This window comes from Callorhinus ursinus, unplaced genomic scaffold (genome assembly GCF_003265705.2).
Source record: "Callorhinus ursinus isolate GAN/ISIS: 27379988/994484 unplaced genomic scaffold, GSC_fseal_2.0 scaffold52, whole genome shotgun sequence".
NCBI classification, from domain to species: Eukaryota; Metazoa; Chordata; class Mammalia; order Carnivora; family Otariidae; genus Callorhinus; species Callorhinus ursinus.
The window spans coordinates 4,949,547-4,969,931 of record NW_027397114.1 but is presented as its reverse complement, the minus strand read 5'-3'; the positions used below and the strand labels follow the sequence as shown (position 1 = coordinate 4,969,931).

Below are 20,385 nucleotides of genomic sequence, written 5' to 3'. Positions count from 1 at the left end.
CAACCCCCTCAACAAACAGGGTAACTCGAGAATGCGTTAGGGCTCTAGGAAAAAAATAAACTGGGTGCAATTATAAAGTTGAGACCACGGAGGAGCTACTTTAAATTCATGGGTCAAGGGCAGCATATCCAAGGGCTGAAACCAGCAGTATGAGAAGGGCCCAAGTCGGGGTAAAAGCCTGGAGTATCTGGGAAGTGACGGAAGGCCTGTAGCGAGCGCGGGCGGTGGGGAAGGACACAGGTGGCCGGAGGGGACAGGCAGGGGCCACCAGGTCACTGAAACCCACGGGAAGCCACGCAGGGGGTTTCGGCATGGCGTGAAAGGAACGATCGGGCCGCGGCTGTCTGGAGGCGCAGAGCGAAGGCCAGAGCCGGGGCCGCCCGGACCCAGGCCTTCCGCCCACCTCCCCCAGCGCTGGGGGGCCTCGCCCCGCCCCCGCTGGCCGCTGACGTCACGGCGCTCGCCGGCGCCCCCTGTGACGTCACGCCCCCAGCCGGGCGCTGTGCTCGGGATCCGCGCGCCGGAGGAGCGGCCCGCCGCGGGCACGTGGGCGTGGCCGGATGAAAAAGATGGCTGCCAAGCAGTCTCCGCCCAAGTTGATCGGTGGGTGCGCGGGACGCTGGTTGCTATGGACGCGTTGGCGGCCGCTGGCGGGAGGGCGCGCGCGCGGGGTCGCCGGGGTGCCGCACAGCCTCGTTATCCCAGGTCCCCGCGGCGCAGGGCCACGCTCACATGAAGCGTGGCGACATCATGAAGTCTCTAAAGAAGGACTCCCGCCTCAGAATACCTGCAAACAAATTTTTGGAGGCCGCAGAAGTCATTAAAGGTTGGCGCTGGCTCCTTGGGAACTCAGGAGAACCCGACAGGGGTTGGGGTTCTTGGATGGGATTCACGACACGGGGCCTGGAGGACGGGGGTGACACCAGGATGGAGGTAAAGATCACGGGGGAATGGGGTACGGAACAAGGCGTACCCCATGCCTCAGGGATGATGTACAAGGCAGCGACCCCCGAAGGGAGAGGGTCCAGTGCACTGGGCCTTGGGGATGGGGACACAGGAAGACTGACAGAGGCCTCAGGGATCAACTGCTGGGGAGATGGCCTTGGGCAGGAAGGCATAGGAGACTTCTACCTCTAACCATATCGTAGGGTGGGACTCTGAAGGCAAGAGCCCTCCACTGGGTGGGGTGCAGAAGAGTCGGGAAAGAGTTTCAGAAGGCTCGGGACCCGGAGCCCTTGGGAAAAGAAATTCAGGAAAGAATGCAAGAAACATGTTGAGGTGGTGAAACCAACACCGCGGGGGGATTCTTTGAGGGTGTCCACCTAAGAGGCCTGCTGGAAAATCCCAGAAGTAAGGCCTAACTCGGCCAGTTCTGTTTCCCACCCCGTATATCCTTTCCGGATGGATGACACCTGTCCCACTTGTTTAACCTGGAGCCCGTTGCAGACATGACTACGTCCTGGCCACCTCAGCCACCCTCTGGTTGCAGGTGGCAGAGTCCCAGGGTGTCTGACTGCAGACTGACCCCCATGGACATGTTCCCATTTGCAGCTCACCCCGTCTCCATTTTTTGCTGTTTCCATTTGTTGAGGGCCTGCTGTGTGTGGGTACCGTGCTGGGCAGCAACGGTGTCAGTATTCACTGTGTGACCCTGGCCCACAAGAAACAGAGTCTAGTGAACTACCAGAAGGGGAACCAGACAAATATCAATGCTGTCATATAGGGATCCCTAAGTGGTTAAAGGGGCTCAGAGCACCTGACCCAGGCCTTAGATGCTAGAATCTGGGGGGAAGGTTTTCTGAAGTAGGTGACATCTGTGGCTGGCCTTCTTCCTCCCCTCCCTCTCCCCCTCACCCCCCAAAAGGCAGTTTGCTTCTCCAGGTCTAGGGAGCAGGGAGCAGCATGAGCTGAGGCATGGAACTAGGACATTGGTGGCCAGGGCAGAGGTGGTGGGTGTGGAGGAGAGGGAGGGAGCCAGGTAGGGCTGCACAGGTAGGCAGGGGCCAGACCAAGCAAGGGCTTTACTTGCTAGGTCAGAAAGTCTGGGCATGCTCTTGCAGGCCCTGGGGAGACCCAAAGCTGGCCTCAGAGCAGTGGTGAAAGCTCAGTGTGAGGAGAGGGGCAGGTCTGCCGGGGCCCCTGGGAGGACTGCTTAGTTAGTATGGCTGGCTTTAATCCCTCTTCATAGTATAAAAGTCCAGTTTAGGCTGGGTTGAGAGGCTGTTTCATGATATAATTTTTTTAAGATTTATTTTTATTTGAGAGAGTGAGAGAGACTGAGCATGAGCCGGTGGGGGGGGGAGGGGCTGAGGGAGAGGGAGAAGCAGACTCCCTGCTGAGCAGGGAGCCCACCGAGGACATGGGGCTCGATTCCAGGACCCACCCAGGCACCCCTCATGATATAATTCTTAACAGTCGAGAGAGAAAGAGAAAGAGCTGGGCCCTTTTCCCAAGGGCCGTCAAGGGCTTTCCTAGCTATTGCCTCCTGCATACCTAGTTTCTGGATCTTACCAGATTTGAACTTTCTGCTGTAAACAACTCAAGGAAAGATTTATCACTACATATTTATTTTTAAGAAGGGGAGATGTAGTTTGTTAAATAGCCATTTGAGTTGAGAACACGCACCAGGGTGAGGAGGGAAAAAAAAAACCAGTGTTTAGCATGCAAGATGCCTTTTCCCCCCCTTTTCTCCCCCCTGATATCTCAGGGGGTGTCAGTAATGTAGTAGCACAATACTTTTATTCCCCCCCCATATAACACAGCCAATCAACAAATATAATCTCATGCTCTGTTTTTCCAGGGTCTCTGAATTACAAGCAAAAAGGCAAGCAAATATTGTGACTCTAAATCTGTTTAGGGACGTGAGCCCTTTTGACTTCCAGGTTTCTCCCTGCTTTTGTTAAGAAACCGGGAAGACTCCCAGCAGTCCCAGATGCCCCTCCCTGATAAGTAGAGCTCAGCCCTGGTAGGGACAGCCTCTCCCTTGGTTCCCCCATGCAATCCCCTGAAGTCAGGATTTCCCAAAGACCTTGATCAACACTGAAAAAAGATAACGTTAGATAACACGAAAAACAGAAAACTCGAGGCCAGGTTTCTTCTCCCTCCAAAGCTTCCCCCTCTTCCCCCACCCCTACCCCATCTGAGCACCTTGCTTCCAACTGCCTGGCCTAGCTCCAGCTGAAATATCACCCCACTGCCCCGTGCAAGGGGGCTGGTCTCTGACCCCCTCACAGCTGCCAGGATCAAGGGAGAAATGCCAGCTATGACGCTTACCGGAAGCCCGACTCAGCTTGGGTTTCCAGATCAAACAACAGGAAATAGCTGAGCCTCCATAGGTTTAGAGTAGTGAGACATATCTTGGACCCTGCTGAGTTCTCCCACAGGTCCTGAAATGACCCCCCCACACACAATAGTCCTTCCTCCCTGCTCTTCCCAACAAGCCTCTCCATACCACCACCCTCCCCCGCCCAGCCCCCAGTCCACCTGGCTTACCCTTATTGGATGAATCACTCTGAAATGCTGCTTTTACCAGTGCACTCTCCTGGACCAAACTTCCTTCCTGCCGGCAAGAAGACAGATGCTTCAGCCTTACTTTACCAAGCTGTCATGCCCTGGTTTTTCTATCATCCCCAATAGCACCCCCACCTCCCCAACAAGCCTCCTGTGTCACCATGCCCCACATATGCCATGCTCTGCCCTGCCTTCACCTTTGCTCTGTGACCTCACCTGAAACACCTCTGTTTGCTGCTCTGCCTGTCCAAAGGCTTCCGGTCCCTCAGGGCCTAACTCAGCCTCTGACCCCTGCACCTGCTCTTCTGAACCTTTCTTTATAGCCCTAACCTGTATGATCCACATCCATTTGTTCCTTCTTTGGTGTGTAACCAAACACCTTGTCTGTGCCACTAACCCAGGCCCTTATGTGATGCTGGTGTGTGTCAGTGTCTGCTGCAGTTTTCAGCTCCTCAGGGTACTTGGTAAATATTCTCTAGGGTGAGTTGAAGTTTAAAATGTATATATCATTTTTCTAAAGATGTCCCCTTAACTAGAGCACACTCCTCCCTCACTGTATGCTATATCAGAGCTTTGAACTGCATTCAAGATAACCTCAGAAAAACCTCAGAGCAGAGTTTCACGATTTCGGAAACCTTTAGCAATGTTGAAGGTTTATAAATTTACACATGGTAATTACACACCCACCAGTAAAAAGCACACATCTGGAGATGTGTAATCCCTTAGAAAGCTGTAGACCCAGCCGAGGTGACAGATGGAGGAAGCACATGTCCTGGAAAATAGAAATAATTCCAAAGTATTTACTTAAGTAAAATCTATTTATTTATTCATTCGTTCGTTCGTTCGTTTATTTATTTATTTATTTAACCCCTACATCCAGTGTGGGGCTTGAATTCATGACCCCGAGATCAAGAGTCACATGTTCCTCCAACTGAGCCAGCCAGGTGCCCAACATGTGTATAAAAGCGGGCCTTCAACTGCTACCAGTTCTCTTGAACGACCACCAATGTTGGCAACTTTGTGTTGAAGGGAGAGAGGAAGTGGAAACGAAAACCTAAGGCTGCACCTCCACATATGGTGCCGAATGGGACCAGAACTCGGGGTCAAGCCAGTCGGCCCTGTTTGCGTGTGTGCCATGTGGTTTAACTGACGGATATCCTGGGTGTCTGCTGGCGCCATTGCTGAGGAGAGGACTCTGACCGATAGGCTGCATTTAGAGTTACGTTGGGATGATTGTGTCATGGGTTTTTTGGCCACCATGTGGGCATTTCCTAAAAACATTTGATTTGGGTCATCCAAACCCCTGCTTTGATGTTTTAATGATATGGGCCCTTACAAATTAGAGCACTGGGAGTAGCAGTGGACAAAACCAAGTTTTGTTTTAAAGCCCCTGAAGGCAGGACTTGGGCTTTCTTTTGATGATTCTGTGTCGGGCCTTACGTCCAATCACTCTAAACCAGGGGGCAGCAGACAGGAGGACCCTAGGCAGAGCAACAAGATGCATTTGAAACCATAAACCCACGTCTGTGGAAGGAAGTCAGGGAGGGTGTCCTCACTGGGGAGTGACTTGCTCTGTCCACGAGTTCTCAGTGCTGTGCTCCTGACGGCTCGTGTGAGAAATAGGCTCAGATCTCTCCACTTTCCTCCAGTCCCATGAGCTGCTTTTGTCAAACCCTTCATTCCCCCAGGAGACTCCTAAAGAGTCCCCCGCTACTCCGTCTTGCACCCCCTAATCCATTCCTTGCCGTGTTGTGACCCTCAGGGTAAAGACTGAAGTCCTTTACACAGCTCACCAAGTTCTTGGCCATGTGGTGCCTACTTCCCTCCCTAAGCACTGCTTCCTACCCCCCACCTTGCTGCACTCCAGCTATTTAAAAAATGTGCTTGGAGTTCCAGATGCCCATTCTATTCTGTTGCCTCTAGGCCTCTTCGTGCTCTTCCCTTTGGCATGCCTGTTCCCCAGTGTGTTTCCTGTGTCTAAGTTCCGTCATCTTCAGCTCATAGTTTAAACATCACCTCCTCAGGAAGCCCTCCCTGACTGCCCCGCACAGGGGGCTGGGGTCCCGCTGGATGCCCCCATAGTGACCCTAGTTCAGTGACCCTGTTTGACAGTCTAGTCTCCCAGGCTTGTGCTCTTAGAGGCCTGAGACTCTGCCTTACGTCCCCAGAGCCTAGCACAGTGCCTGGCTAGATGCTTAAACAGTATTTACTACATGAAAGAATGTGAAATAAATGCTCAGGGGTGAATGCTCTGCTTCCCCCAGAGCATCTGCATTTTAGCCAATGTCCTAAGAAACCTGAAGTCTTCCCCTAGGACAATGCATCAATGCCAGCAAGGGGGAAGGCTGAGAAAGCATCTAGTCCAGTTGTCCCAAACTCCTGTGCATCAGAACCACCTAGGGGGGTTTAAAAAAATAGTTTCCCTGGCCCTGGCCCTGGCCCCACAAAGTAGCCAGGAAGCTGTATTAGTAAGACTCTTCAGAAGACCCTCAGGCAGACATCTGACTAATATTTGGGAGCCATTGCTTTAATCCAGCTTTCTCGACGGAGACCAGGAGAGGGTAGGTGATAGACCCAAGGTTGTATAGCTCTTAAGTAGCACAGCCTGGAATGGACTGTCTTCGGATCTCAACTCCAGCTCCAAAAGTTCCAGTCACTGTAGCAGGCCAAGGGGGACAGGCAGGGGGACCTTCAAGAGAGAACTCCAGGCTATCTTGGCAGCCTCTGCTGTCTGTCTAGGTGTTGAGCTCTGCCTTCCACCATGGAATCTAATGTAGATAGATATTAGCTATTATATATTAGAATATATTATATATCTATATTAGAATATATACTGTATATTAGAAATATATATAGAATAGAAATATATATATATAAATATATATATATATATATTTCAGTACTTGTATCTTTCTGCTTCTCTTTAGAAAGGAAGCGGGCAAAGGTAGCTGAACAGCCCACACCCCCCATTCAGGAAGAACCTGAACCTGTTAGCAATATCCTACAAGGGGATGATATTCTTGCCTTAGCCATTAAGAAGGAAGACCTGAAGAAGGTAAGGATAAAGTCCAGGGATCCCTTACTGCAGGAGCATTTCCAGGTCAGTCTGTGTGGTCTAGAACATCAACCATGTCCCCTGTCTCTCCACCACCTCCCTACTCAGAGGGAGTGTCTAATTCCACAGAAAAACTGAACACAGATTCTTTGCACTTTTGCATCTAAAGGAATTTACTATGTTGTTTGTTTTAACATTGCTGAGAGTCCTATAGAACCATAGGGAAATGAGATGTTGAGGTGTCTCGCTTCTCCTGGAGGCAAGTGCCTGTCATCCCCATTTCACAGAAGGGAAAATGAGTCTGAGAAGTATGTTACAGATGTGGATACAGCTGCTAAACCCTACCCCCATGCTTTACCTGGAAGAGTCAGCCACTTCTCACCTGCACTGTCTGGAGGATTTAAATGTTACTTTTTTCCTCCCGGATATTACTGAGCCTTATGTCTGTGGCATAGGCATTTCCTCAACAGAGCATATGGACAGAGCTGGAGCAACAGATTTGTCAGCCTTCAGGAATTCCACCAAGAATTGGGACAGAGGAGATGGGTGGTGTTTTTTCCTCCTCCTGATCTCAAGTGGAACTCTCCTCTGTTTTGTTTTGTTTTAGCAACACATTCCTTGCTTTATTAAGACACAAGATAGACCTGCCATTACCCAGAAATTTATCATCCGTAAACTCAAGCCCAAGGATCCAAAGAGGAAGGTCTGCCACTTAGTAGCACATCCTGCTATTCCAGATGCAGCCACGAAGCCCCTGGACTACTCTGGTATGGCCCCGCCTTGGCCCTGGCCTCTGAGTTCATGGGCCGGCCTTGAGAGGAAGCTGGGTCACCCTCAGAAAGTAACCCCCTCGAAATGTTGACATGAGCTAGTCCTTCCCCCCCCGCTCCCCTCCACCCAGGCCCAGGTGACAGCTTCCATGACTGTGACCAGATCCTGCCTCACCACATCTTGGGGAGTCTCCAGGACTTTAAGAGAATTGCAGTTGCTCAAGGGAACACCCAGGTTGGTTTGTACAGAGCTGCTGGGGTGGGGGGAGTTGGGGGGAAGAAGTCACTGAAGCCGTTTGGGTCTTAGCCACCTGACGGAGTCAAGCAGGACTGGGGGACTGGAGTTACAGAGATAGTACCAGTCTCTGGGCCCTGGAATCTGAAGTGCTCGTGACCCTCCCCCGAAAGAGTGAAGCCACTTAAACTAGCTTCAGCTGAAGTCAGCAATTCACTATAAGGATACAGAGGCACCTCAAGGACCCCCAAAGCCAGAGGGTGTCCGACTCCAGACTGGACCCGGAGAGGCAGCAGGGCTCGGGGCTCCCGCTCCCCCACTGCCCTCCACTCCTCTGTGCACCGGCTTCATTATGCCTTCTTCAGTGCCTGGCCTGCTCTCCTCTTCCGTGCACACGGGGAAGGAGGGTGGCTTCCCACAGCTCCCGGGGCCGCATGTCTGTCTGTCTCTCTGTCTGTCTGTCTGACTTTCCCGGCGTGCAGTGCTTTGCTCGCTCTCCGCTCCTTTGCTTCCCTGGCTCCAGGCAGAACATCTCTGACAGGTCTGGTGCTAAGAGGCCTGGGGTCATATAAAAATGACTCTGTCGCCCTGCAGGTGAAGGTGTCAATTAGCATCAGTTGTGAGGGGGACAGAGAGACAGAATGGCTGACCACCGTCTCAGAACAAAGATTCCCATCTGAAAGAGAGGGCTCTGACGGGGGCTTCCAAGGCTCCCTGGTTCCGTCACTTGCTATATTAGGGTCCAGAAGAGGAGGGACTCTGAGCAGAGGGGGAGCACAGCAGGGGGTGAGGCCTGGAGATGTCTCTGCTCAGCCCTGGCTCCACGTCCGCTAGCTGCCCTCCACATGCTCTCCCTGTACTTTTCAGCTGGCTGAGCTGATACGCACCCCGCCGGGTCTGGTGACCCTCATGTCTGCTAAAGAAGAGCCAAAGCAGAAAGCCCCAAAAGAAGAGAAGGCACATCCCTGGGCCCCACCTCCTCAGCACAACTTTCTCAAAAACTGGCAGCGCCACGTCGCCTTGCGGAAGAAGCAGCAGGAAGCCCTCAGTGGTGAGCAAAGGGGACAGGGTTCCCGCTGGGCCTTGGCCACCACCGGGGCTCCACTGCTGTGTTTTTCTGTCCCTCCACCTCACCGAAGCCTGGATTCCGGCTGGTCACATTGTGCCATCCACTCCCAAGTGCTTCTTGCTCTTAGTGGGTCCTGAAATCAGCCCAGCCATGGGGCTGACCCGTGCGCAGTGCTAGGGCCCCTGTTCTGACTTGAGGGAGGGTTTGCGTTCTTGGTTCTCGCGCTCTCTAGAACGCCTGAAGAAGCCAGTGAGTGAGCTGCTGATGCACACTGGGGAGACCTACAGACACATCCAGGAGGAGCGGGAGCTCATTGACCGAACACTTTCAACACAGCATGATGGGAAGGTAGGGACAGAGTTCCCAAGTGCTCTTGTGAGGAGCCGGTCTGGGCCCAGCGATGGCTGCCTCAGGTTGCAGTTAGGAACAAAAGAATCTGCTCATTGCAAGGCATTGTTAAGCCCTCAAGGCCTTTACTAAATCCTATCATTGGTCCTTATCGGGCATTCCGGCCGCCTGGCTAGCTAGGTTACTCGGCCCGTGGTGGTCAGTGGTAGTCAGTTTGAGGGGAAAGATATCACGGGTACTGGGTGGTTAGAATAGCCTCAGTGTTCTCCTAAAAGCTGAGGCTCCAGCTTTCAGGTGACTCGGGGCACCATCCTGCGCTGTGGTTTGTCAGTGCAGTGCCGTCCGTCTGGGGCTACAGCAGGGCATCCAAAAAACAAAGTGGGGATGCTTCTGTCCTGCTCTCAGGGCGGCAGCGAATCCCCCCAGGGGAAGCCTCTGAAGTCTGTGGCACTCTTGTGCCCCCGGGCGCCCCCACCTCCACCAGCCTCTCTCCAAAGAGCCCAGGCGATCTGACTCCCATGTCCTTCCTTGCCAGAGCTGTGAGGAGACCAGTGGGTTCTGGAGTCGCCTGGAATACCTGGGAGATGAAATGACGGGTCTGGTAATGACCAAGACAAAAGCTCAGCGTGGCCTCCTGGAACCGATCACTTCCGTCAGGAAGCCCCAGTGCATCCAGGCAGAGATGGGTGAGGAGCGGGCTGGAAACGCTGGCTGGCCTAGGAGGGGGGACAGCGTGGCTCTGGAGTGAGAACGGCCTGGCATGGAGGCCCATAACTGCCGGAGGTCCAGCCCCCCTGCAGTAAGACGGAGAAAGGAGGGGGAGGGGGGCGAGTGGGAGTAGGGGCCGTGGGGCTGCTCTGTCCACACGGCCGCCGTGGCTCGTGGGCATTGAGCACCTGGAATGTGGCTAGCGTGGACGCAGGTGTGCCGTAAATGTGAACTACACGCTGGGTTTCGAAGACTGTACTAAAAAATATACTTTATTAATCATTTTTACATTGATTACATGTTGAAATGGTACTATTTTTGATCTGTTGGGTTAAACTATATTACTAAAGTGAATTTTATCTGTTTCTTTTCACCTTCTCCAGTGTGGCATCTAGGGAATTTTAAATGACGTCCATGGCTTGCATTTGTGGTTTGCATGCTATTTCTATGCTGGGTTCAGGCCCTGGCTGTGTTGGGTTTGCGAACTCCAGCGAGTTACTTAAGCTCTCTGGTCCTCAGTTTCCCCATCTGTAAAGTACCGTGGGACGTGGGACGTGAGAGTGTTAAAGGAGACAGGGTGTGTGGTGAGAGGTTTGGGCGGGGCTGTGAAGCACTCAGTCAAATGTAGCTGTTATTGTGATGATAATCCGAAGGTCTGCAGGGTTGCAAGCTGATCTTGCAAGAGTCCTGCATAGGGCCCCTGAGGCGGTAGGTACAGGGCGGGAGAACCGGAGTCCAGCTGCACAGGGAAGCTGTATTCTCCCCTTTCCCAGAAATGGTGCTGGGGTGAGTGCTCATGGAGCCCTTGAGGGTGGGCAGGGAGAGGCCACCACAGCCGACTGTGCTGAGGGCCCCTGGACCCTGCTGCTCTAGGACTGCTGGCCCAGAAGGAGGCTCCGTACCGCTACACCTGGGATCGGAGTCTGTTCCTGATCTACCGACGCACGGAGCTGCGGAAGGTCATGGCAGAGCTGGATTTTAGCCAGCAGGTCAGTACGCCTCTGTGCCGGGTCCAAAGCCCCTCAAGAAGCGCCTGTCTTCAGTCAGCTAATCTTCCCTTTCTCGGTCTCTCTGAGGATATTGATGGCCTGGAGGTGGTGGGCAGAGGGCAGCCTTTCACGACTGTTAAGGTGGAAGACTATTCAGTATTTGATAGGAACCGGGAAAGCTCCTCTGAAGACATGGTGCCCTTGTGAGTCGGCCTGGGCCCTAGGGAGAGAGGTTGGAAAGAGTGGCCTCCCCTGGCACCCACAGTATGAAGGGCAGACTCCCCCCTCTGAAATCCAGGTGCTTCCATCCCAGCCTCTCTCTGGGCCCCTTCCAACACCTGCACCAGCTCCCTTCTAGCAACCAGCCCCTAATGGGGATTTCCTGGCCATTCCTTTGGTGGTAAGTGCCGTGCGTGAAGAGTCTCTGTGAGTCCGAGAAGTGCCCACCTGTAGGAACAGAGCAGGACGAAGTGAAGCCCGAGTGGAGCTGAGGGTACTTCATCAGAGGGCAGAGCCAGGCACCTCTCCAGACCTCCTGGCAGCCATTTCCCTGGGCTCCGTGGGGCAAGACTGTGGTAGCTTCGGAGAAAATAAGTCATTGGTTTTTCTTACAGAGACTTGGCCAGTTACCCTGATGTGGTCCCCATGCCTATTCTTGGCCCTTCTCTGCTGTTCTGTGGGAAGCCAGCTTGCTGGATCAGAGGCAGTAACCCACAGGACAAGGTAAAACTGCTTCCACCCTCGCCCACCTGCTGGAAGGGCCTCCCTCAGGTGCAGTCGCAGGGTGACTGTGGCAGTCACAAGGAGCCTGGACAGTCACCTATTTGCATTTTTATCTGGTCATGCGTTCGGCATGTCTGAAAATGGTAACAGCAGTGCTAACTTGCACCAGAATAAAATCACAAGGCTGAAAAGAGACTGTCACAAGCCACCTAGTTTGTACCTAGCCCCCAAGCATGTAAATAAGCAAACCTTCTCAAACAGGTATGGCTTCAAGAAAGTTCTAAAATATTCTTTAGGGGGCGCCTGGGTGGCTCATCGGTTAAGCTTCCGACTCTTGATTTCAGCTCAGGTCATGATCTCAGGGTCATGAGATTGAGCCCCATGTCGGCCTCCATGCTGGACATGAAACCTGCTTAAGATTCTCTCTCTCCTGGGCACCTGGGTGGTTCAGTCGGTTAAGTGTCTGCCTTCGGCTCAGGTCATGATCCCAGGGTCCTGGGATGGAGCCCCACATTGGGCTCCCTGCACAGTGGGGCTTCTCCCTCTCCCTCTGCCCCTCCCCCCTGCTCATGCGCGAGCGCGCGCGCGCGCTCTCTCTCTCCTCTCTCTCAAATAAATAAAGTCTTTATTTTTTTTAAGATTTTATTTATTTATTTGAGAGAATGAGATAGAGCATGAGGGGGGGAGGGTCAGACGGAGAAGCAGCCCCCCTGCTGAGCAGGGACCCCCCCCCCCCCAATGCGGGACTCGATCCTGGGACTCCAGGATCATGACCTGAGCCGAAGGCAGTCGCTCAACCAACTGAGCCCCCAGGCGCCCATAAATAAAGTCTTTAAAAAAAAAAACCTAAAAAAAGATTCTCTCTCTCCTTCTTCCTCTGCCCCTCCCCCCAACCCCCTCAGCCCACCCCTGCTTGCATGCATGCCCAGCTCTCTTTCTCTTTAAAAAAAATAATAAATAAAAGATTTCCGATCTAAGGAGCAGAACAGTTCATCAGATACAAAATCTGTTTTCTCTCCCCTTCTTGCTGGGGATGGCAGAGATGGCCACTATCGGGGTACCATGATACCACGCAGAGCACCCAGGCCCTGGAAGACAGGGACACGGGACTTCCGGTGCCAAACCCAGAAAAGTCCCTGGCAAACCAGGACGAACTGGTCACCGTAGGCCAGAGCCTTCCTCAAAGACGTTTCTCATACCTCCTCCTTCCCTAGAAGCATGTCGGAATTGCCGTCCGCTTGACCTTTGAAACTCTAGAAGGGGAGAAGACATCTTCGGAACTGACCACGGTCAATAACGGCACAGTGGCCATTTGGTATGACTGGCGGCGGCGCGCCCAGCTGGACTCCTTCCAAGGCCTGAAGAGAAACAGGATGCAGCGGTTTTATTTCAACAATCGGGAAGGTACCTGGCTGCCCTGCTCCCTGCCTCCTGTCCTCGGTCCGTGAGGAGCCACAGTTTGGCTGATGCTCCCGTAAGGTTGAGCCGCTCTCCCCTGCCTCACTTCTTCTGTGAATTGTGTCCTGTCCCTAACTGTTCATGTCAGCTGGGGGAGCAAACTCTTGAGAACACCAAGAAGTGAATCACCAGAGAGCAGAAACTTTCTAGGGGTTCAGTGACCTCTATGTTCAGGCCTGAGGCTGGGACGACCCCCCCCCCCAATCCCTGTTTGCCTGGGACTTCCCCGGTTTTTGCATGGAAAGCCGAAAGTCCTACGTCCCAGGAGACCCATCAGTTCTGGGCAAACTGGGATGATCCGTCACCCTGCCTGGGGCTCAGTCAACTGTATATGCCTAGGCTTAGGGCTCAGTGAATTGTATACGTGCAGGCTTGGGGCGCGGCTAGCTCCTATGTGGTGAAAACTTCTGTCTCCGTCCCTCTCAGGTGTGATTCTGCCTGGAGAAACGAAAACCTTTACCTTCTTCTTCAAGTCTTTGCATGCTGGCATCTTCAGGGAATATTGGGAGTTTGGAACCCACCCCACCCTATTAGGAGGGGCTCCCCTGCAGGTCAATCTCTACGCAGTCTCCCTGACCCAGGACATTTTTAGGGAAGAAAGGAAGTTACTGAAGGTAAGAGACCCAGGACCTTGGCCCCATGGACAGCAGATAGGTTCCCCTGGACTTCTTCCTGGTGCTGCCTACAGGCACCCTGCTTCTCCCAGCCCCAGGGGGGAATGTTCCACAAACAGGCAGCTGTTTTTGCTCAACGCTCCCTAGCACTTTGTGATGTAAAAGGTGGGTGGGCACGGAGAGGAGGAACAGCTTGCTGCCCCACCCTGCCTGGAGGGCCCCAGAACTACTAGAAGTACCGTTTGTTCACTGTTGTCTGACGCTATCCCTAGGGGTCCTATTTAACTGGCAAGCCTTCAAAACCAGAGAGAAAAAACCTAACTGGTGGGGCTGACACCCGGAGAGAGAGCGAGATGGGCACTGGGCCCCACATCATTGTCAGTTCCGGAGCTGGTCAGCTGGGGCGGTGCTTCCAGGCGCTCTGGGGAAAGCCGCCTCTTTCTCCTGCGGCCCCCAGATGTGAGCCAACTCGGTTAGCTGGGGCTCAGCCCGCCACGAGCACAGGTCATGTCCTGTGGACAAGTGCCACGTCTGCTTTACTTGCTGTCGGTAGGACCTACCTCTCACATGCGACGCCCCTCCACTCACTGTTCTGTGACACCAGCGGTGTGGCCAAGCCATGTCCACAAACAGGGGTCCCTGCTCCTTGCCCTTCTTCCTAACCTGGGGGAAATGTTGACTGTGTGACCTTCGGACCCCACGAGGGAGCAACATCTCTGGAACTGGCTTCCCCACTACATCCTTCCAGTGTCGTTTAGGGAACAAGGATATTTGGGGATACCCAGCAGGTTTGAGTCTGAGAACAGGAGTGTGTGTGTGTGTGTGTGTGTGAGAGAGAGAGAGAGACAGACAGACAGACAGACAGATGACAGACAGACGGTGGCAGGAGTTCAACCCCTGGGAAGGCACACAGTCCTGAGGGCTCTGGCTTCCCTCGAGGGTGCAGCATGGGTTTCGAAAGGCTGAGCCATCTTGTCCCATCTTCCTCTCCCCAGTGCAAGCTGGCTGCGCACGAAGCAGTCACCATCGTGGAGAGCGTGCTGCAGGAACTGCTGAGTGGGATCCTGACCCCGGAGCGTGTACAGTCCCCTGTGGACGCCTATCTCACTGAGGAGGACTTGTTCCATCATAGGAATCCTCGGGTACAGGCCCAGCGCCGGCCCCTGCGCCCTCACACGCGCCCGTGCCCGCTCTGAGCATCTTCCATGAGTAACTCACTTTCTCCTCACAGCAGCCCGCCCACTGGGGGACTGTTTATATCCTCGCTTTACAGTGAGGAAACTGAGGCCCAGGGCGGTTAAGTAATTTGCCTCAGATAACTTAGCAAGTAAGTGGATGCTTGGTCAGAAAAGAGCTTCACAAACTCCTTCATTCAAACCCCATCCTTCGGGGCGCCTGGGTGGCTCAGTCGTTAGGCATCTGCCTCCGACTCAGGTCACGGTCCCAGGGTCCTGGGGTCGAGTCCCACATCGGGCTCCTCGCTCAGTGGGAAGTCGGCTTCTTCCTCTCCCACTCCCTTGCTTGTGTTCCCTCTCTCGCTGTGTCTCTGTCAAATAAATAAATAAAATCTTTAAAAAAACAAAAACCCCATCTTACTTGGAAATGCAATGCAAAAAAAGCTCCAAGCTGGATATACTCAGGAGGCAGGGGAAGTGAGGAGCTGCTCTGGCCGCAGCGGCTTCTGCTAGCTTCTTCCCTGTAGCCTCCATCTTGCTCTTGAGGGAACGGGGAAACTGGAGCAGGCTCCCTGGGACTCTGGGGACCCCTCCCCCCACCTCCCCGTCACGTGACTTTTCTTGCCTTTGCTGCAGCTGCATTACCAGCACCAAGTGGTGCAAAGCCTGCACGGCCTGTGGCACCAGTACTTGAACTTGACCCCCAAGGCCGAGGAGGCCGGGCCCCGCAAGGAGGAGCACCTCAGCCCCAGGGCCCGGGCTGCCGCGCCCCTGCCAGCCTCCCTGGAGAAGCCCTCTGTGAACAGGGAGCCTTCAGCCCACTTTAAGAGCCCAGTCTCAGAATCCCAACTGACCCGGCAGGAGAATGAGGCCCGAGATGCTTTTGGGTCCCAGAAGCCTGGAGCAGGGGCCCAGGCTTCTCACCGGAAGAGCATTATGGAGGACGTCCCGGTGGAGGAGAGCCCAGACCTGGGGAACACCAAGAGCCCCTGGGAGCTACATGGTCTTACCCCCCCTGAGTGGAATCTCTGCTTGGAGGATTTCAGAAAGGTGCTCCCCTGACTCGGCAGGGGTGGGTAGGATGGCAGTCTGGGGGTAGGTGCCAGGGCACTGAGGGAGGGCCCCGGCAGTCCCCCTGGCCCCCATGGGCAAACTCTTCTGAGGACCCAGAGGAAGCAGTCTCTCGGGTCATCTCTTTCTGTCTCGGTGCCTAGGCCACCATGGTGCAGTGGGGCTGGGGGGGTGCCCTCTCTGACCCAGGCACACCTTGGAGAAGGGGCTCATGGGTGCATAGTTCTGGGGGAGGTCCGTGCTCCATGGCTGCATCTGCTCCTGGCCATCTGTCCTCACTGCACCAGGCCCATCACTAGAGGACGCAGGGACCCTTGGTGTCCTGGGCGGGACGGTTGCCCATGTACCTACAACCCTGCCAGGCAGTGATGACACTCGCCGAGGAGAACCAGAGGGAGGACGCCCTCATCAGGCTCAACAAAGCAGCCCTGGAGCTGTGCCAGGAGCAGAGGCCCCTGCAGTCTGACTTCCTGCACCAGGTGTGGTAAGTGTCCCTCTCTCTCCCCCCCCCCCCCCCCCCCCCCCGCAGAGCGGCCCCGCCTCCCCACTGTGGTTCTGGGCGCGCAGTCCTAGGACTCTGCTCGAGCCCAGCTGCTGCGGAAAGGTGCCGCAGACACTCCCCGCTCTGGCACCTGCCGCAGCAGCCCCCTAGCCACCTGCGCCCCTCCGGAGCAGGTAGAACAGAGCGAGCGCCCGGTCTCTTTCCCACCCTCTCGCCCGGTTCCTTCTCAGTGAGCAGAGGACTGTGCCGAGGAGGAACCGGAGGTCAAAGACGAGAGGGGCAGAGTGAGGACATGGAAAGCCTCACTTCTGTGTGGAACTTGCTGGGCGCCTTCGCTGGGGCCCTTAGGAAATCTCACGCAAGGTCCCCCCGCTCCCTTCGGGCCAGACCCAAGTCTAGCCAGGGTCTCAAGCTGGAGCCTAGATTGACCTAACTGTTGTCCCTGGCTACTCTTCCCCAGCTGCCGCCCGAGGGAAGCCAGATCCCTGTCTAAGCGCGGGCACAGGTGCTGGTGAGGCTGCCAGCCCCCTCCCTGGTAGCCCCGGGCACCCCTGTCCTAGAAGGGAAGGACCCATGCCTCCACACTTTCAAGGGCAGATGAGGGGTGATGGCTTTCTCCGGTATGCTTTGCTGTCTAGTTTGCAGCTGTGGCGGGATATGATCGATGGCCTGGTGAGCCATTCCTTATGGCTGAGGGCTCTGCTGGGCCTGCCCGAGAAGGACACCATCTATTTGGACATTCCAGAAGAGCAAGGTCAGACTGCAGCCCCGCCCCGTGGAGCCTCCCCACCCACCCCATGCCTCAGCCATGGTCGCCCTTCTGGTGGGACCTCCGTCAGGTTGATCCATGGAGTAGGCCCTGTCACCCTCCTGTCTACTGCCAGGATTTGGGACCTAGAAGCGACCTGAGTCACCACCTTCATTCAGTCCCCTGGTTTTACAGGCGGAGTTCCAGAGAGGTTGAATGACTTGCTCATGCCATAGATGGGGCAGTGGTGGAGCTGGGACTGGAACCAGGCCTCCCGCCCCTGTCCTGCAGGTCACGCACCTGAACTGGGGCGCTCTGCTCCTGTCTGGGAGCATGAAGGGCTCAGGACCCTTGGCTTTTCCGACCCTGCCTGTGGGGCCTGGGAGGCCAGGTCACGCTGTCTTCCACTCACCTCCCTTAGATCGAAAGTCTCCTCTTGGTACGGAAGTGAAAGTAACTACCACGAAATTTGGGAAGGAGGACCGGAAAGGGGCAGCCCAGGAAAAGAAGCAGCTGGGAATCAAAGAGGACAGAAAAGCAGCCAAGTTGCTAGGGAAAGAGGCATGCCGGGACATAGAGGGTGGGCCTCGGGGTGGGGGGCGGCAGGGGAGGAGTCGGAAGGGCTGCGGCAGGTGGGCGCTCGCTCTAGCATGAAGCCCTGGCTCTCCCAGTGAGCTGCTTTTGAGAAAGCCCTGGGCCTCCCCCGGGAGTTCCTGAAGGCTGTGTGTGTCTCCGTCTCTCCAAGCAGGACCATTCAAACAGCAAGAAGCACAAGGCAAAGGAGGACAAAAAACCAATGAAATCTTCAAGTTGGGACAGGCTTTCCTTGGAAGAACCTGCCCCCGACGGCACAACCACTTCTCAGGAACCCATAGATCCTCTGGTCATGGAGAAGTACACCGAGAGGCTGCACACGGAGGTGAGGGCACGAGCCCTGCGCCCAGCCCTCCCCTTGCTCACACCTGCTCTTTGGGCCTTCCTCCCCTCCCTCCTCGTCCGTCCCATTTATTCCACGAACACTCAACACCTAGTGTGTCCATGCTGGAAGATGGAAGCAGAGCTGCCCTTGTGAAGGGCATCCCGGTGTGCAAGACAGACCTCGTGCATAAGCGACACGCCCCGTACGTTAGGTGGCAAGCACCCTGGGAGAGAGAGAGAGATAACCCAGGGCCAGGGGGTGGGGAAGGCCAGGGTGCGGTGGGGGAGCCTCCCTGAGAAGGTGACATCGAACAGACTCAAAGGGAGGTGAGGGGTGGCCCTGTGGCCATCGAGGAAGCGTGCCCTGGGCAGAGGGGGGCAGCTAACATAGGGGAGGGAGGGGGCTGGGAGGACAGAGGACAGAGAGGCCACTGAGAGGGAACAAGTCACAGGTCAGGTGGGGTTCTGCAGGCCATTGTGGGGACTTGGGGTTTTCCTGAGGGACATGAGAAGTCCACAAGGGTTTGAATGGAGGAGTGAGTGACACAGTCTGACTTGGAAGATCATTCTGGCTGCAGTTAGGAAAACACACTAGAGGAACAGAGCAGACGCCCCTCCCTTTCTGCTGCTCCCACTTCCTCTCTGCGTGAGGTGCATCTTGGCAGAGGTGTCCCTCGGGGGAACAGCACGTCGTAGAGTGAACTTCCAGCAAGCGTAAGGGTTGTGACACACTGGAGAGACTTGATGCTGGTACATTCTTAGGCGGCGAGTCCTTAGAGACTCGCCCAGATCTTGTGTTCCGTTCATTGTTACTGTCTCGGAGGAGAGGCCCACAAAGCCACCCTCGATTGTCACTGTGTCTAATGGCGGTGCTTTGTCGGCCTCCGGTGCGGACGGCTAGATGGGATTGTGTCATGTACATTGGGGTAACGCTCTGGACTGAGTTTGAGCAGAAGTTCCGTTTGCTGCTGGTGACATCATGGCGATTTCTGAAGGTTGATGGGGTTTAGAAAGGAATCCGAGGGCTCTCTGCAATGAAGAATCAGCTTGGCAAGGCTCATGTGGCCCAGTCCCACGGGAGGGCACGGTCCTGGAGACATTTCAGTCTGAGGATCTGTGATCTTACCAGAAGTAAAGCCGGCCTCTGGGTGGCGGGGGTGGAGCTGGACCACCCCTGGGGGTAAATGGGCGCCATTCCCTGGAATTACCCCTTTAACCACTCCAGGCTCTTGGGCCCCCATATGTCCCAAGGGCCTGGTGCGGGGGATTACTTCCCCCAGACGGTTTGAAAAATAAAACTATCTGCAAAAACAAAAGTTCTACAGAATCTCCGCAGGTTTGGTTTTACCCCTGCTGCCGCTCTCCCACCCTGGTGCAGACCTGTCCGCCCTCATGGCATGCTGGGTGCTCGCTTGTGGGGGTGCCTTCCACAGAGCAACCCTCTGCCTGTGATTTCACCCCGTTCTTCCAGGTCTACGGGCTGCTGGACACCCTAGTGACTGACCTGATGGTCTTGGCTGACGAGCTCAGACCTGTAAAGGATGTCGAGGAGACTTTGCGTCTTTGCACCTGACTCATGTGCCCCAGGGTCTTCTGGGAAACTGGCTCACAAATAAATCAATAAAGAACTTTTGGGTTCCCACCACTTCCTTTAGGCCTTCATGTCTTGAATGTCGGATCTTGATGAGGGCAGCTCATGGCCGGGGTCTCCCGTGTTGCACCTGCCTCAGATTCCCCTCCTCCTAGTTCCTGGAGCCATCCAGCAGGAGGAAGGAGAAACACACCTGGAAGGTGATGTGTGGGATGATGAGCAGAAGAGCAGGTTGCTACCAGGACAAGGAATGAATCAGGTGACAGGACAGACAGCATCACCCCTTGAAATCCCTGCCTCTGACCTTCCTTGGCCCACACTTTTGGGGTCACGCTTCCTGGAACCAGGGCTTCCCCAAGTGTCATCACCCAGCATGACCAAGTGTGAGACCAGGAGAACTGGACTGCATGGGGCCTGGCTCCCTGAGATCCTCCCACTTCCACTCGGCCAAGGGCCCAGTCCCAGTCCCTGGGGATCATGCTTACCGCACTGTCAGACCCTAGAGACCAGGTCCCCGTGTCCTCGGCAGCCTGTCTCATCCCCTCCTCGTGTCAGGCCAGGTGGCCCCCTTGAGCCACTTTTTGCCTTAAAAACAGCCGCTGGACATTACGTTCGCCCCCTCGCTCAGAGAAATGGGAAGTGGACAAGAGGTGGCTCCTGGAAAGGAAAGTCGGCTGTCAGCTCGACTCAGCACCTGAATGGCTTTCTGGCCAAAATCATCATTCAGGGCCAGGCCTCCTGTGCCGAGTGGGCTCCAGGCTCCCAGAGTTTGAAGAGCAACTTGGCTGAGGCTGGCCTCAACAGCCTTAAGTGCTGGTGGAGCAGAGGTGGGGACGGGAGATGGGGAGGTGGCCGCGGTCTCCCACCTGCTTGGTTTTGCATTTGGTGCTTCGGATAAAAA

General features: G+C 55.0%; 1 protein-coding gene and 1 long non-coding RNA gene across 7 annotated transcripts; one reads left to right on the top strand and one right to left on the bottom strand.

Moving 5' to 3' along the window:
• The first annotated feature begins 513 nt into the window (after positions 1-513).
• On the top strand, positions 514-19,498 carry MYCBPAP (MYCBP associated protein). 4 transcript variants are annotated; one of them, XM_073883750.1, is made up of 19 exons: positions 514-603; positions 6,438-6,565; positions 7,173-7,332; positions 7,467-7,570; positions 8,438-8,621; positions 8,872-8,987; positions 9,523-9,673; positions 10,569-10,684; positions 10,772-10,887; positions 11,299-11,407; positions 12,622-12,811; positions 13,292-13,479; positions 14,475-14,621; positions 15,291-15,704; positions 16,088-16,209; positions 16,866-16,981; positions 17,397-17,536; positions 17,721-17,894; positions 19,365-19,498. In XM_073883750.1, the coding sequence occupies exons 1-19, from the start codon at positions 561-563 to the stop codon at positions 19,464-19,466; spliced, it is 2,820 nt and encodes a 939-aa protein (XP_073739851.1). In that variant the 5' UTR covers positions 514-560; the 3' UTR covers positions 19,467-19,498. The 4 variants fall into 4 exon arrangements, with proteins under 4 accessions (XP_073739851.1, XP_025715150.1, XP_073739850.1 ...); XM_025859365.2 differs by lacking the exon at positions 514-603 and adding an exon at positions 619-826 and having other exon boundaries at positions 17,724-17,894; XM_073883749.1 differs by lacking the exon at positions 514-603 and adding an exon at positions 619-826.
• Positions 10,791-20,100, bottom strand: LOC141370977 (uncharacterized). 3 transcript variants are annotated; one of them, XR_012375534.1, is made up of 5 exons: positions 19,970-20,100; positions 19,398-19,677; positions 12,607-12,765; positions 11,132-11,263; positions 10,791-10,904 (listed from the first exon to the last, which is right to left on the bottom strand). It is a non-coding gene; the product is annotated as an uncharacterized lncRNA (long non-coding RNA). The 3 variants fall into 3 exon arrangements; XR_012375533.1 differs by lacking the exons at positions 19,398-19,677; positions 19,970-20,100 and adding an exon at positions 17,388-17,464; XR_012375535.1 differs by lacking the exons at positions 19,398-19,677; positions 19,970-20,100 and adding an exon at positions 13,326-13,438.
• Between the last annotated feature and the right edge of the window lie 285 nt (positions 20,101-20,385).